The following is a 13676-nucleotide window of genomic DNA, read 5'->3' as shown; positions in this document are numbered from 1 at the left end:
GGACTTTTATAATTAACAATTAAGACACAAATAAGTTTCACAATTACTGTAAGTAACTCAGTAAGTTGTCATATTTCGCAGAGGATGAAAAATATATGCCTGTGACTATTGTTACATTGTCTGTCTAAAAGTGTTGATGTACTGTTTGATTTAAAATATCCGTATCCTTAGAATGACATAGCACCATCCCCTCGATAGAATTTGTTAGCCCTTCTATGGAATTTCCCATTATGTATAAGCAATAAGCTTGCAGACTTTAAGCTATATTACAAACAGTATGTGGCTGTTTTAAGCAAACGAGTAATTCTCTTTATTTTATTTTTAATTTAAGAGGAAACTCTAACTGGTAGAGGCAAAAAAAAAAAAAAGTTTGAAGCATCTTTTTTAAAAATAATCATTTACTATCTGCCAAACTGTTGCGTGTTGTGGACTGAGTTGCGTTGAGCTCACTGCCACCATACTTACAGTACTGGTGTCTCAAATTTTAGCGTGCATGTCAAAGTACACTAATCAGCCAAACGACAGCTTGTATCTTGAAAAACTGGGTGCATTATTTAACGAAACCCAACAAAAATAAATGACCAATTGTGAAATAATAAACAAAGCAAAAGTCTAGAACTTCCTAAAACTGAAATGGCCTCTTCCTTTGGCACAAACGATGAATGGAAATTAGTCATGCGGTCTTAGTGAGCAGCAATAAAGCGAGCCGCAAAGACTGCAGATGCACAGCGTAGCAACCAATCAAGTTTGAGTATTCAAAGCCGCCTTTTGTATGAAAAGCTGAAATTCTGCCAGACGGTTCACTTTTTCCCTACTCGTTAATTATTTCATGATTCAATATGGTGTAAAGGCTCAGCAAATGACTGGCTAACTCGAACACAATTAAGGGATCCGCAATCCAAATTTTCTCATGGACGACTTTTTTGAGCGGAAGAATGATACGATATGTACAATCTGTGCACACAGCTAAGGTAAACTTGAAAAAAATATACCACTGCAAATGACCCCTCTGACAGTGTCGGTCGTAACAGCATTATTACCTTTATAATGACATGTATTTGTATTGTATCGCATTAGGCTGTGTGCTCAGTATTTGTTTGTGTACAGTATTTGCCCTCCTCCATGCACATGCACGGACGGGTATACAAGCAACACATCCTCTTTAGTTCCATTCTTATTCTTCATTTCTATTTTGGGACACTACACAGAGCAGCAGGACCTGCTCAAGAACAACAACAAAATAAGATTAATTCAAACATTGTGATGAAATACATAAAGGCCTTGAGAGCAAACATGGATGAATCCATTTCTTCCAGTCCAAGTTATTCATTAGTTGTCAGTAGCGTAAAATAAAGCAACTTACAACGGCAGCATCCATTTGTCGTGTGCCATGTTAAGTGGTGCACGGGGATGGATGGCGCATGTGGTTATGTGATTATCAACAATCAATAGTTCAATCATCACTGAAGACCATCATGGGCATGGGAAGGCCTGCTCGAAGCTGTTTGCAACCCATCCCGTTTCCCCATTTGCAAACCATCTGTCACAACAACCTGCAGGCTTGTTTCCTCTCATTTATCCAGGTGAGCACATGCACCAGTCAAATGAGATTAGGGTCGGGCAACCGAAACCCCCGTGGGCCGTATGGGAGTCACCGGAACTAAAAACAAACAAACATCAAGGAATCGCCACAGGAAAAAAAAAAAAAACATAATTTAACACAAAAATGCTCATTCTATGAAACTATAAATAGGAATGTCTTGATCAATTCACTCGATTTTAAGTATCTGTCGATACAGAGTCCCAATCCAATACATCGGCAAATATCAAAAACACACAAGGAATTTGTCTCCAGTAGTCGGAGCTACTCTAGTATGAAAACAGATAATAAACAGAGAATTCTTTTTGAGACATAAAGACGTAATAAACGGTCACTGAGCAATACAATTTTAACAGTAATGTGGTAATGCTGGTCCATTTTTTTTAACAATGTTAAAAAAGGTGCACAGTTTTCCAGCAATTACAACAGTTTCCGTTGACTAATAGAACAATAATCTGTTGTAATGACCATTGTGCAAGGACGCCAGGAAATGGGTGCAGTTTCAAGTGACGAGTAGTGTGATAATCTGGGAAAATGTCGATTGTGTAAATGTTGCACATGCTGCTCAGGAACGAGTGGCCAGTATTGGTCAACAACAGATGTGCAAATAGTACTACAATGAGTTTACGAGTAATGCATAATTGTGAGGGAGGATATGAGGACAGTGTTTGTTAGAGAGGAAGATGCACGAGATAGGCTTAGATGGAGAAAGATGACACGATGTGGTGACCCCGAACGGGACAAGCTGAAAGGAAAAGAAGAAGAAGGCCTGACAGAGAGGTGATGACGAACAAAGACAAAAACAGAATTCCAGACATTTGTTGTAGTACTTGTCAGCAAGTGTCTGGCTGCCTTGTAACTCTATACAAAAAAATACAAACGGGTTATGGAACCGCATGAAAAAAAAACAAAAGGTTCCGACCAAAACCAACCTCTTTTGAACTGAAGCTGTTGACTGAATAAATATTCAATATTCAGTGACTTATAATATTTGTATAGTTTTCATTTTCCCAGAAGTGTCATGCAAAGGCTGCACAGCATTTCATTTAGCCTTCAAGAGTACAGTGAATCAAAATCCAGCAATTTTCAGAATGTCATTGTGACGTCCATCGCACAAAATTACCGACAACATTTACTTTTTATGGAAAAATTGCAACTCATGTGTCCTCTATCACCACAGCTACTCGGCCCGCTTTACGATCCCTAAATTTAAACAATTGCAATCTTTTAATAAACATTTGTTAGCCCTTTGCATTGCATTGTTGAATATAGTTTTATAGTTCTTGAAGAACTTTATAAAGACAGAAATGACCCCTGATGGAAAAACTGAACTTCGCAGCATGCATCGGGGTATCATGGAATAGGTGGATCGTGGCCCTGGATGGAACAATGACAGTACTTTGTCGGGGGTGCAAAGATTCTAGTGAGTGAAACATATAGGCATAGGACTATTCGGAGTAAGGTCGTAGTTGTCTTTGTAAAAAAAATAATAACTCATTTATCTAGAGTCTCAATGCAAGACTAAAAAAAAAAAAAAAAAAAAAAATCACCTGTCCCTCCCAGTTAGAAGACAGTAATTTGTAGATATTCTGTCAACAATCAGATAATTGAATGACTTTCTGGAATGTCCACTACCAACCCTCAATACCGGACATTTGCATGGTTGAGGATGGAGATACAAACCATTTGGATCACTGTAAAAATGTAAATACTCAATATTTTACAGGGATAATAGCATGCTGCATGGAGACCTAATTATGCAAAAATGTATCAATGGGAAGATAACGCCGACAACGACGTCACTCTCCACGCTAAGATTCACAGCGGTCGATCAATTCTAATTGATTGGCCCGAGCTTCCCTGTCACGATGTGTGTAGCGGCGTTGCTCATAGCTTCAGAACCTAAATCGGGCTTTTTTTCATTATTGCCTGCGACCCTCGACACACACACACATCAAACCTTTCAATTCTCTTCTCCGATCACACTCCCCCCACTTTGACAGCCACTGGACGAACAGAAAGAAAAAGTGAGGTCATAAGAAAGCAAGCCAAATGAAGAGCGTAGAAAAGAGACAGAAAGATCAAGCAAAGGCCGACGGGGAGAAAGAAAAGAGACAATGATGTATTGAGAGAAACAATTCAGACTGTGAATTCCCCTCAATGAAAAAGAGTCTGGGACAGTCATAATGTAATGAATGGGGGTAAAAGCTGAAATGTGGTGCAGTCGGGATAACAGAGGCATATATTCCTTGCACTAATCATAATGTCTTTTTACCGCCAGATGGAAGATATCAGACACGCCCCCTTGGCAAATTCTCGATGGTCTACCTGCCCATATCCTCCACCGTGTGATCGCTGATCCATACGTGAAGTAATGTTTCCACTTTATGAGCTGAGTCCGACCTTTTGTGCTATGTCACGCTAAAACAAAGGCCGCGACAAGGACGGGGGGACGAGCCAAGACAAACAGACAATAGCTGCTGGGGGGGCGATTCATCTTATTACACTCACCATTACGAAGACAAATTAGATGCTGGCCTCCTACTGATAATCTACAATGCCCACCCCTTGTCCTCTTTATCGTGCTATTACATCACTGTGTGCACAACTCCAGCGTCTGAGCCCTAGAACTTCATCATACTTCACTCCATCTTCTTGTCATACCCAAAGAATCGCTCAAGCACTGGTAAGTCGCTGTCAAACGTAAATCACATCAAGAAGAGATTCAAATGGATAATTAATTGAAGCTCCAAAACATGCACTCCTGTAATTTCAAGTTGATCACACATTTGCACGATGCAGCTCAACAATATTTCATTGGATATCTACGGAGCAAAAACTTTCCACTTGACCATAGGTGTCAAAATCAAGGCACGGGTGCCAGATCCGGCCACCGCACAATTTTATGTAGCCCACAAAGGCAAATCACGTTTATCAACTTGCATGATTTTTGTTCAAATCTGTACAAAAATTTCAGAATGTCATATCATAAATGATAACGGCAAGATATTGCAAGCATTTTTGTGTTACCAAGCAACAATAGTTGAAAAACCCATTACCTTTGATTTCTAATTGCAAAACTAGTGAATAAATTTCATGTGCAATAATGATGAGGCAGTTCAGGTTTCTTTGGTTTCACAGTCGTAAAAGGCCTCTGATGGAAACCGTAACTACAACATGGCTCGCAACAAAAATGAGTTTGACACCCCTGCACTAGACACTAGCGTCAGTTTGTAGTTTCTAAGAAAGGTAAAGGTAAGAAAACAAGGGAACACACTTTCTAGTACACAACACCAAAGTATTTCATTGGTTCTTTGCCATTACTGTCCAGGAAAATACCAGACCCACTATTTGTAGTCTTGCAGCCATTTAAGCCCTGCCAATGTCAACTTGACCGTACACTGGAGAATACGCTACAGTATTTAACCGGTTCCTTGCTGCTATTTCAAAATGTCAAACCCCAGTTTGGAGCTTTTAAACCAAGTAGCATCTGTTCACATCAGCCAGACAGTATCTACACAAATGATTACACTTCACACAATGGAACACGATGGTAATTAATTGGATCTGTGCTATGATTTCAAAATGCCAAAATCACCTGTTTGTATTCTTTAAACCAGTGGTTTTCAAACTGAGAGGTGCGCCACCAGGGGACATATGACAGGCGGGGCGTGGGGTGACCAGTAACTACCATGAACACTTATTATTTAGTTACACCCAGCTGTTGTTCATGTTTTCGTTCATTTCCAAGGAATCATTTTCATTTTGGAACCAATGCTTTAAGCTTTAAGTACTCCCTGCTGACATCACCTAGACAGCCATCAAAATAGACGAAACTTCCATAATTAAACTCCACACTATTTACTTGGTTCTTTGCACTGGCGTGCTGTGTGGCCTTCAGAACCTGCTCTGCTGGCCTAATCCTTATCAAAAGCACTTGACCTGCAGACGCAATTTACATAAAATTGTATTAATTTATTTCCAACAGTCTCCTGTATTCATTTGTTTTTGTGTGTTTGGCTGAGCAGCCTCCAGTCATTTAAGGGTTTTTGTTTTTGTTGTTTTGTCCAATCAGATTTCAACTTCTATGTGTGTTGCCGTATGAACGTAAGTCTCCCAGACAGGCTACACTTGAACCTACATTTCCCATAGTGCAACTCCACAGTATTTCCTAGAACTAATAGGCTAATGGCTAATTGTCGATGTCTATTGACACAACCCAAAATTTAGCAAACAGTTTTTGTAGGCTCCAAGCTGAGTAAAGTTTGACGATATCATCATGACATATACTCGCCATTATGTTGTTTCGAAATAACCTTGAAAAATAAACAGCAACCCAAAATGACACCCAGCACAGTGTGATCTCAAAGCCAGGTAAACACCACTGACATCAGCGACACAGCCATTACACAAGACCCGACACATAATGCAACACTACGGTATTTCATCCTGACAGCGAGGACTGGAGCCTACACTTCCCTCAATACACCTGCACAGTATTTCATTGATTCTTTGCTCCAAAAAAGATCTAAAATGCCAAACCCTCAGATTTTACCTTCCAAGACAGATTGACAGTAATGACAGCCACAACTACAACCTATCAACCCTAATACAACTCATTAGTATTCTTTTAAAACCTCAGACACTAAATGGCAATTTTCAAGCCAGAAAATTAAAAAAAAAAAAAAACTCTGACTGACATTGTTTCATTTGGTATGACACTGAAACCTACAATTCCCATAATGCTCCGGTTGTTATCTGAGCCACCTGTGTAAACACATTCAACTCGCAGTTTGTGGTGTTCAAGCCACCATCACTACTTGAGCTTACACTCCCCATTATGAAACTCAAATGGAGTCCATTTAAGTCTTGTGTTCTTTGCATTTAAGCCATTCCTGAAGAGCCCTGAAGAGTGTACAGCAAATGTGGAGTACCCAGGAGCCAAATCCAGACCTTGTGTTCACAACATGGCCAAAAGAATGTGATGGAACTTGAACCTGACATACATTGGACCTACTTTGGTTCGTCTCGAGGAAAGTCCCCAAATCTAGGTTTTCACGAGGTCCAAGACCACAATCAAGCCTATGATCGCGCTTTCACTGAACCAAAAAAAACGTAAAATCAACAGGTTGTAGTTTCTACGGCAAGCAAAAACTACTGTTGTCATGACAGACCAGCAGATCCATCCATTATCTATAGCGTTTGCCCTCATTGGGATGGCAACTGAGATGATGGCTATCCCATCTGACTTTGCGCAAGAAGGTGCAGTACACACTGGACTGGTCGCCAACCGATGGACTCTATATGCAGGCGGCACTTCTGCATTCAGTGAAAGGTGGCATTCTAACCTCCAGTCATGACTTGGGAAACGTGTCTAAACTCGAAACCCATTTTCCACTGAACACACCGGCACAGCGCTGTATTGGTTGGGGGGGATATCTCCTCATCCTTGAAAAGTAAACAATGCTATTTCAACCTTGAAAAGTAGTGGCGTCGATATACCTGTCAGATAGCATCCCAGTAGCTTGTAACATATTGACAGTGGAAATTGTTACGCCATACGACCTTTCCACCTGGAGTACTTAATGCGTTTCCATGCGTTGAGTCCATTTCAGGGAACTGGGCACATATAGGAAAACAACTATTCACACTCATATTCACATCTTTTCTAAAAAATTTTAGTTTTCAATGAACCTTAACATGCATGGCCTTTTAAATGTGGGAGGAAGCTGGCGTGCCCTATGACAAACCCACACAACCACCAGGAGAATGTGCAAACTCAGCCAAGACGAGAGCTTGCAATTCCTATAATACGGTGTTTGATTTTACTTGTGCCTAGCGTGTTTCAAAATGTCAAATCCGCAGGTTTTTAGTTGTCAAGTGAAATCTTTGCTGACATCATCATGATAGAAACAAGAGGCTACAATTTCGGTAATGCAAGCTTGTACGACCCTTGAAAAAGAAGCTGGCGATCTTCACACTGGGAAAACCCTGCTGAGATCACATGAGATCTTCTCTAATGGAGTGGTTCCCAACCGGTGGGTCAGAATCCAGAATCGGGACGTGCAGCCACCGTGAGCGTTTCGCAGACAGGTAGTAAAAAATAACAGGGGTCCTTGAAATACAGGACGTTTCGAGGTTATTGACTATCAAACTATTTGTGTAGCACTTTCTTACAAAAGACATCAGAGTCAAGTTGTAAGTGAAATTTTGTGGCCATATTTGCTGCAATTATAATATCTAATTTCACAATGGTCATTTTTGAGTCATGATCATCCTTAGTTTCTCCTGGATATAAGGTGCTCTGAAAAGAGTGACTTTGAACTTGTTTTAAAATATGATATACTGTACATAGGTTTTTACCATTACAATTTTTTTACTGTTCTTAACTCAAATAAAAGTGGGTCATGACAATGGGAAAGTCAGGTCCCCTGTTGACAAAAGTTGGATAAAATATTTCATTGGACCCATTACATCTCAAATGGTTAAACATGTTCTGTACAGGATCAGGACATCAGAGGCATGGTCTCACCTTGGTATAGACGCCCCAGGACAGCTCTGTCTCAATCACCATGACGACAATTCCGAACATCCCGAAGATGAGGGCGTAGTCACTCAATCTCTTCCTCTTTTCAAACAGCGCCCTGCGATGGCCCAGTTTGTAGCCAATGTTTTGGTTCTTGCGTTTGGTGGCCTTGGTGGTGCCGGCCCTGGGCCCGGGTCCCACTGCCCCGGAGCCACCCTGACTGCCCACCCGCCCTGGTTGCGCTCGGCGACTCTCCACCAGTGAGTGGTTTTGGTGGTAGATGGACATCTGGTTGGAGGTGGTGTCGCCGATGTCATATCCTCCCCTGGGGTACGGCGAGTCTTCTTTTGATGAAATGACAATCTCTGGGGGGCTCTGGAGGGGCGGTTGATTTGTGGAGGAGTGGGTGGCCAAAGAGGTAGGAGGGAGTTCTCGTTGCCGGTCGTGACCCCCGGCGACAGCGGAAACGCAGCCCTCTTTGGTTTCGCTGCTGCTGTCCGACTCGATGAGGTTCCGTCGGGAGGCGCTGAGACGGCTCAGGGGCTTCATGACGCCGCCCGTGTACTTGCAGGAGCTCATGGCGATCTCGGTGAATGGGTTGCTGTCCCTGCGGTGGACCAGGGGGCTGGCCTGTCTGTGCTTGCACCCGCGCTCCCGGTCCCGCTCGCGATCCATGGAGGGCGAGTGGGTGGAGTAAAAGAGGGCGTTGTAGATGGGAGAGTTGTCCCCGCTCAAGCTGTGCTGCGATCCCAAGCAGGAGGAGAGCGGGGTGGTGGTCGGGTGAAGGGCGTTGGGGATGGGCGGCGGACCCGCCGACGACAACTTAGGCAGGGATGAGGGCGTGGCGGCGGGGGACGGCGACGGGTTGCTGCCGTTGAGGCGCCCGAGGCTGGACGCCGCCATGTGGTTGGAGTGGTTGGACCCCGGACCCTGGGCGACGGGGGCCACCGGGTGGGAGATCCCTGCCAGGGGGAGGAGGAAACGCTGGTCTTCGTCCTCGCCGCCTCCGAGGAGAGCCAGGCCCAGAGAGGGGGGAGGCTCCATGGTCACAGCTGTGATCGTGTACCTCTCGTCTGGTGAAGACAAACAAAAATCGCCACGGTAAGGCTCGAGGAGCATCAGGTGGAACTGAAGTGAGGAGACTGGATGAAGGAAATTGCCCACAATTAGGAGAGAAGCGGATTAGCGAGATTTACTATTACATGTTATGTGACTGAGAACGCTTTGGCTGGCAGCATCGACGACTACTGCTGAAGCTTGCGTGATATTCCAAATCATAACCTACTTTCTTTTTTAGCGTGACATAACTCGACACCTGCCACATCTATATTCTCTACCCACCTCTTTTCTTCCGCTCCCCCAGAGCAGATGTGTTGGGTCACTTGGCTGGATGAAGGCAGAGCACCCCACTTTTTTTCCTTTTCATGTTCTCATCCTCCCTCTTTGCCCCCCTCTCGCCTCCGTGCATGAGGCTTCCCCCCCACCTCTACAGGTCCACCACCCCGCTTCTCGAGCTCCGAGCACGGCGTCCCGACGCTCCTCTCCGCCTCGTTCGGCGCGCTTCACTCGGCGTGCTTCCCCATTCCGGGCGAGCCGTCCGCGGGGCCCACCTCGATGTCGCCGCCGGACACGGTGGTCGCTAGCAGACGAGGAGCCATGGCGAGATGGGGGCGACCTGTGGCTTGCGCGTCTCCCTCCGCGCTTTCCTTTCGGGCCCGAACTATAACAACAAGGACAAAACAAAACAAGAAGCAAAATGCGCGCAATTCGGCGTGAGCAACGTGCGCTTTCACTCAATGGGTGTTCTGCGTGGACGCGGATGAGCGTCCCTCACTCTCTCCTCCAACTTCTCTACCCTCCCGTGCCCTCCCCTTCCTCCTAGTCCTCCCCCCAGCCCGACCACCCCCGCTCGCTCCGATTGGACGCAGACACAGACGCGCTGAAAACAGGTGGCCACGATCTGTATCCTGAATTTGTCACGCAGGATGGGAAGGTTACATCAGCAAGATATGGTTTCACCAAAAACCGATCGCACATTTTAGAAGGCTCACCGACGAATACTACAGAAGTGAATCTATGTATCTCATTTTCATACACTATAATTTAGTAACACAATTAAAAGGTACCAGGTAATGTATACGCAACAAAGAAATCAATCCAAAAAAAAAAAAAACTCAAATGTAATTGAATTCAACTTTTAAACCAGATGTGTACACCAATCCCAACGATTCTTCCATTGCCAGCATCCAACCCCTCTCAAAATATTTTTTTTCAGAAATCTTTTTGGGGATTTTTCAACCTTGCAAACAAATGAAAAAAAATGTCCCTCCTAAATTAAGTATTGTTTGGGCAACGGGGTTCAGGCTGGGTCAGAGGACCACTGGGAGTCTGCAAAATAATTTGAAAAAAAAATTATGTTGGATGAATTAATGCAGATAAAACAAAGACAAAACAAACTTTAGACCAATTGTAGGCTATCATTCCATTTTTTTTTTACAATGTGTATTACAGGAATCAGGAAAAAGCAATACAATTATTTAATTTAACGATATTTTGAAATGCAACTACACAGTCCACAATTAGCATCATACAATTCCTCGAAAAGACAAGTAAAGTGATCACTTTTGCTGAACAATGCATATATGTATCAATTATAATTATAATTTGAAAATAATGTTTTAAAATTGAAAAAACGAATCAATTCAAACATTTGAACCAAATTTCCTCCATAATCTATATTATTTTTCCTTGGCCCAAGACCAGACTAGCCAAAAAAAAAGTTTTTGCAAAAATCTGTTATATTGTTTTAGTTAATCTTGCACACAAACAAAAATCCTGCCATGGAAATATATTTTGGGTCGTGTAGGTGGGACTTCAAATGCAAAAAAATAAAAATAAAAATCTATGACAGGTTTATCTCAAACTTGTATGAGAACTTGGGTTGCAATCATCTAACGTCATCCCAGTGTTTGACATCAGAAACATTTCACCGCAAACCACCAAACACAAATGTCAAAAAGTATTCACACTGGATGATATTCAATAATGGCTTTGTACGCAATGTTCTATTACTTGCGCCCCTGAAAAATGAGTCAATGCATGCCTAAATCTGTCACTGAACGCATAATGAATGTGGCATACCATAATAAAAGCTATTAACTTTTTTCATAAAAGCTATTAACTTTTTCTCCTGTTTAATGTCAAGAACTCTTAGTTATGTTATAAATTGGTTTCTAACCTTTAATGAGTTGAGGCATATATTTCAAATTAGTCTCACAATTAATACCTGAAAATATGTAAAATAATGATACTCATTTTGCATTAGTCACCCTGTTGAATTGAACAATAAGCTAAAAAGCAGACCTTTTATTTTTTTTGTCTCACTGTCTGAAATCAAATCAGAGTAAACCTTTCCTGTTTTCCATCCATCCATCCATCCATTCATCCATTTTATGAGTCCCTCACGAGGGTTGCGGGAGTGCTGGAGCTAATCCCAGCTGTCAATGGGCAGGAGGCAGGGTACACCCTGAGCTGGTTTCCAGCCAATCACAGGGCACATGGAGAACTCACACACCTAGGGGCAATTTAGAGCCTACAATTATGGTTTATTTCATTAGAGGCCCCATAGCTCAGTGGTTAGAGCACAGGTGTCAAACACAAGGCCCAGGGGCCAGATCTGGCCCGCCACATGATTTTATGTGGCCCACGAAGCCACATCTAGAGTGTCAATTGCCTTTATTCTTGTAAAAATCTGTAGCAAAATTTCAAATTGTTATATATCATAAATGATAAAGTTGAGATATTATAAGCATTTTTGTGTTACCAAACGTGAATAGTTGAAAAACACATTACCCTTGATTTACTGATTTCAAAACTAGTTCATAAATTGATGATGTGAATATGAGGAGATGATTAAATATTTTTGTTTCAGAGTCATAAGGGCCCTCTGAGGGAAACCGGAACAACATTGTGGCCCGCAAGAAAAATTAGTTTGACACCCCTGGGTTAGAGCATTGGTTTGGTAATTCAGGGGTCGTGAGTTCATATCTCACTGGGGCTGCTACTCCTCAAGAGGGGTTGCGTCAGGAAGGGCATCCGGCGTAAAAACTGTGCCAAAAAAAAAAAATATGAGCGTTCATCTGAGATGTCACGCTGTGGCGACCCCTAACGGGACAAGCCGAAAGAAACTTACTAATTATGGTTTATTTCATTTATGTACAAAATATTTGAAAAAGACAAACCTGTTGTAGAATTGACCAAAAACTCAAAACTATTGCACAGTTACAGTAGCTGAAATAAACATATGACAATTTTCACAATACTTCCAAAGGTGCTATTGACCAGAAAACTTTGCCAAATGTTGGAAACATGTAATCCCGAAATACAAAGAAAGTAGAAGAAATAAGATCAGAAATGATGAAAACAGGAAAGAAGAGTGGTGCAAAAAGGAATGGAGACTCGAGACAACACCTAAAATCTATCAATACTCACAGAGCACCCCAGCTCTTGTCAGTGGGAATGAAGATCAGCTGGATAAGTCCTAATTGATGGCCTACGAAAAGGTTTCAGGTCAAGACGCGTCCTGTAATGGTTAAGAGCAGAGAGCTGTCTCAAGTCCATCGCAAAGTCATTGTTGCAAAACATAACGATGGCATTGGTTACAGGCGCATCACTAAACTTCTGAGGATTCCAGTGAGCACGGTTGGGAAAGTCGATTGCACCACCATAAATTTGCCCCAATCAGGTGCTCCTCAAGATTTCTGACCGGGGAGTGCAAAGAATAATCAAAAGAGTTGTCCAAGAGACAAGGACCAACTGTGGAGATCTTGCAAAAGACCTGGAATTACCCAGGTAGTGCTGTCAGGAGGAAAACCATGAGTAATGTTCAATTAACTTTCTCATCTTATTTGCTCTATGTTCTTTGTTTGAACGGATTACTTGGTCAATAGCACCTTTGGAAACCCGTTTAATCTGAAAAATCGTCAAGTATTGAATACTCGTTTCGGTCACTGTACATGCTGATATTTCAAACTGATCACATCCACAAAAGTAGACGTAGGGTTTGTGACGGAGTTCTAGAATGACTAATTAATGTGTAATTGTAACTCCATGGAGTCTATTCAGCATAATCCTGGCTAATGAGACTAATCTACCTGGTTTTAATGCTATGAATACATGACGGGTGTTGAGTGCACACTAATGTGCACCCTAATCGGATGAGCTCGGATCTCAAACGTGTGGGAATGGATTAGAGAACATATTGATTGCAGGTCAGGCCAACAGGCGTCAATAACGCAGATCATCATGCACAATTTACAAGTATTAGTCATGCACACAATAAAAAGACATGGGCCACGTTTTCAATGTCGAGTCAGTTCACCGCCGAACCCCCGCCCCCCCACGTCCACACCCCACCCCGAATTTTAATGTCACGGTCGCATCATTTCATGTGTTGTTGTAGGTGGGAGGAATTAGTTAGAGGCTTCTTTCTACACTGTGCGCATGGACTCATACTGGACCCGTAATGGGGAGTGCATCCGAAAGGTCTTA

At 42.6% G+C, this 13676-nt stretch overlaps 1 protein-coding gene across 1 annotated transcript in view; it reads right to left on the bottom strand.

The window, feature by feature from the left end:
- The window catches only part of kcnn3 (potassium intermediate/small conductance calcium-activated channel, subfamily N, member 3), a 91194-nt gene extending 81245 nt beyond the window's left edge, over positions 1 to 9949 (bottom strand). Inside the window, exons 1-2 of the mRNA XM_061821115.1 lie at positions 9468 to 9949; positions 8133 to 9199 (exon numbers count right to left, since the gene is read on the bottom strand). Of these exons, the coding sequence (XP_061677099.1) occupies positions 8133 to 9170 (1038 nt within the window). The 5' untranslated portion in view covers positions 9171 to 9199; positions 9468 to 9949. The remainder of the gene's footprint in view (positions 1 to 8132; positions 9200 to 9467) is intronic.
- Between the last annotated feature and the right edge of the window lie 3727 nt (positions 9950 to 13676).

This window comes from Syngnathoides biaculeatus, chromosome 5 (assembly GCF_019802595.1).
Source record: "Syngnathoides biaculeatus isolate LvHL_M chromosome 5, ASM1980259v1, whole genome shotgun sequence".
NCBI lineage: Eukaryota > Metazoa > Chordata > Actinopteri > Syngnathiformes > Syngnathidae > Syngnathoides > Syngnathoides biaculeatus.
The sequence above is the reverse complement of the archived record's forward strand: the minus strand, read 5'-3'. Positions and strand labels throughout refer to the sequence as shown.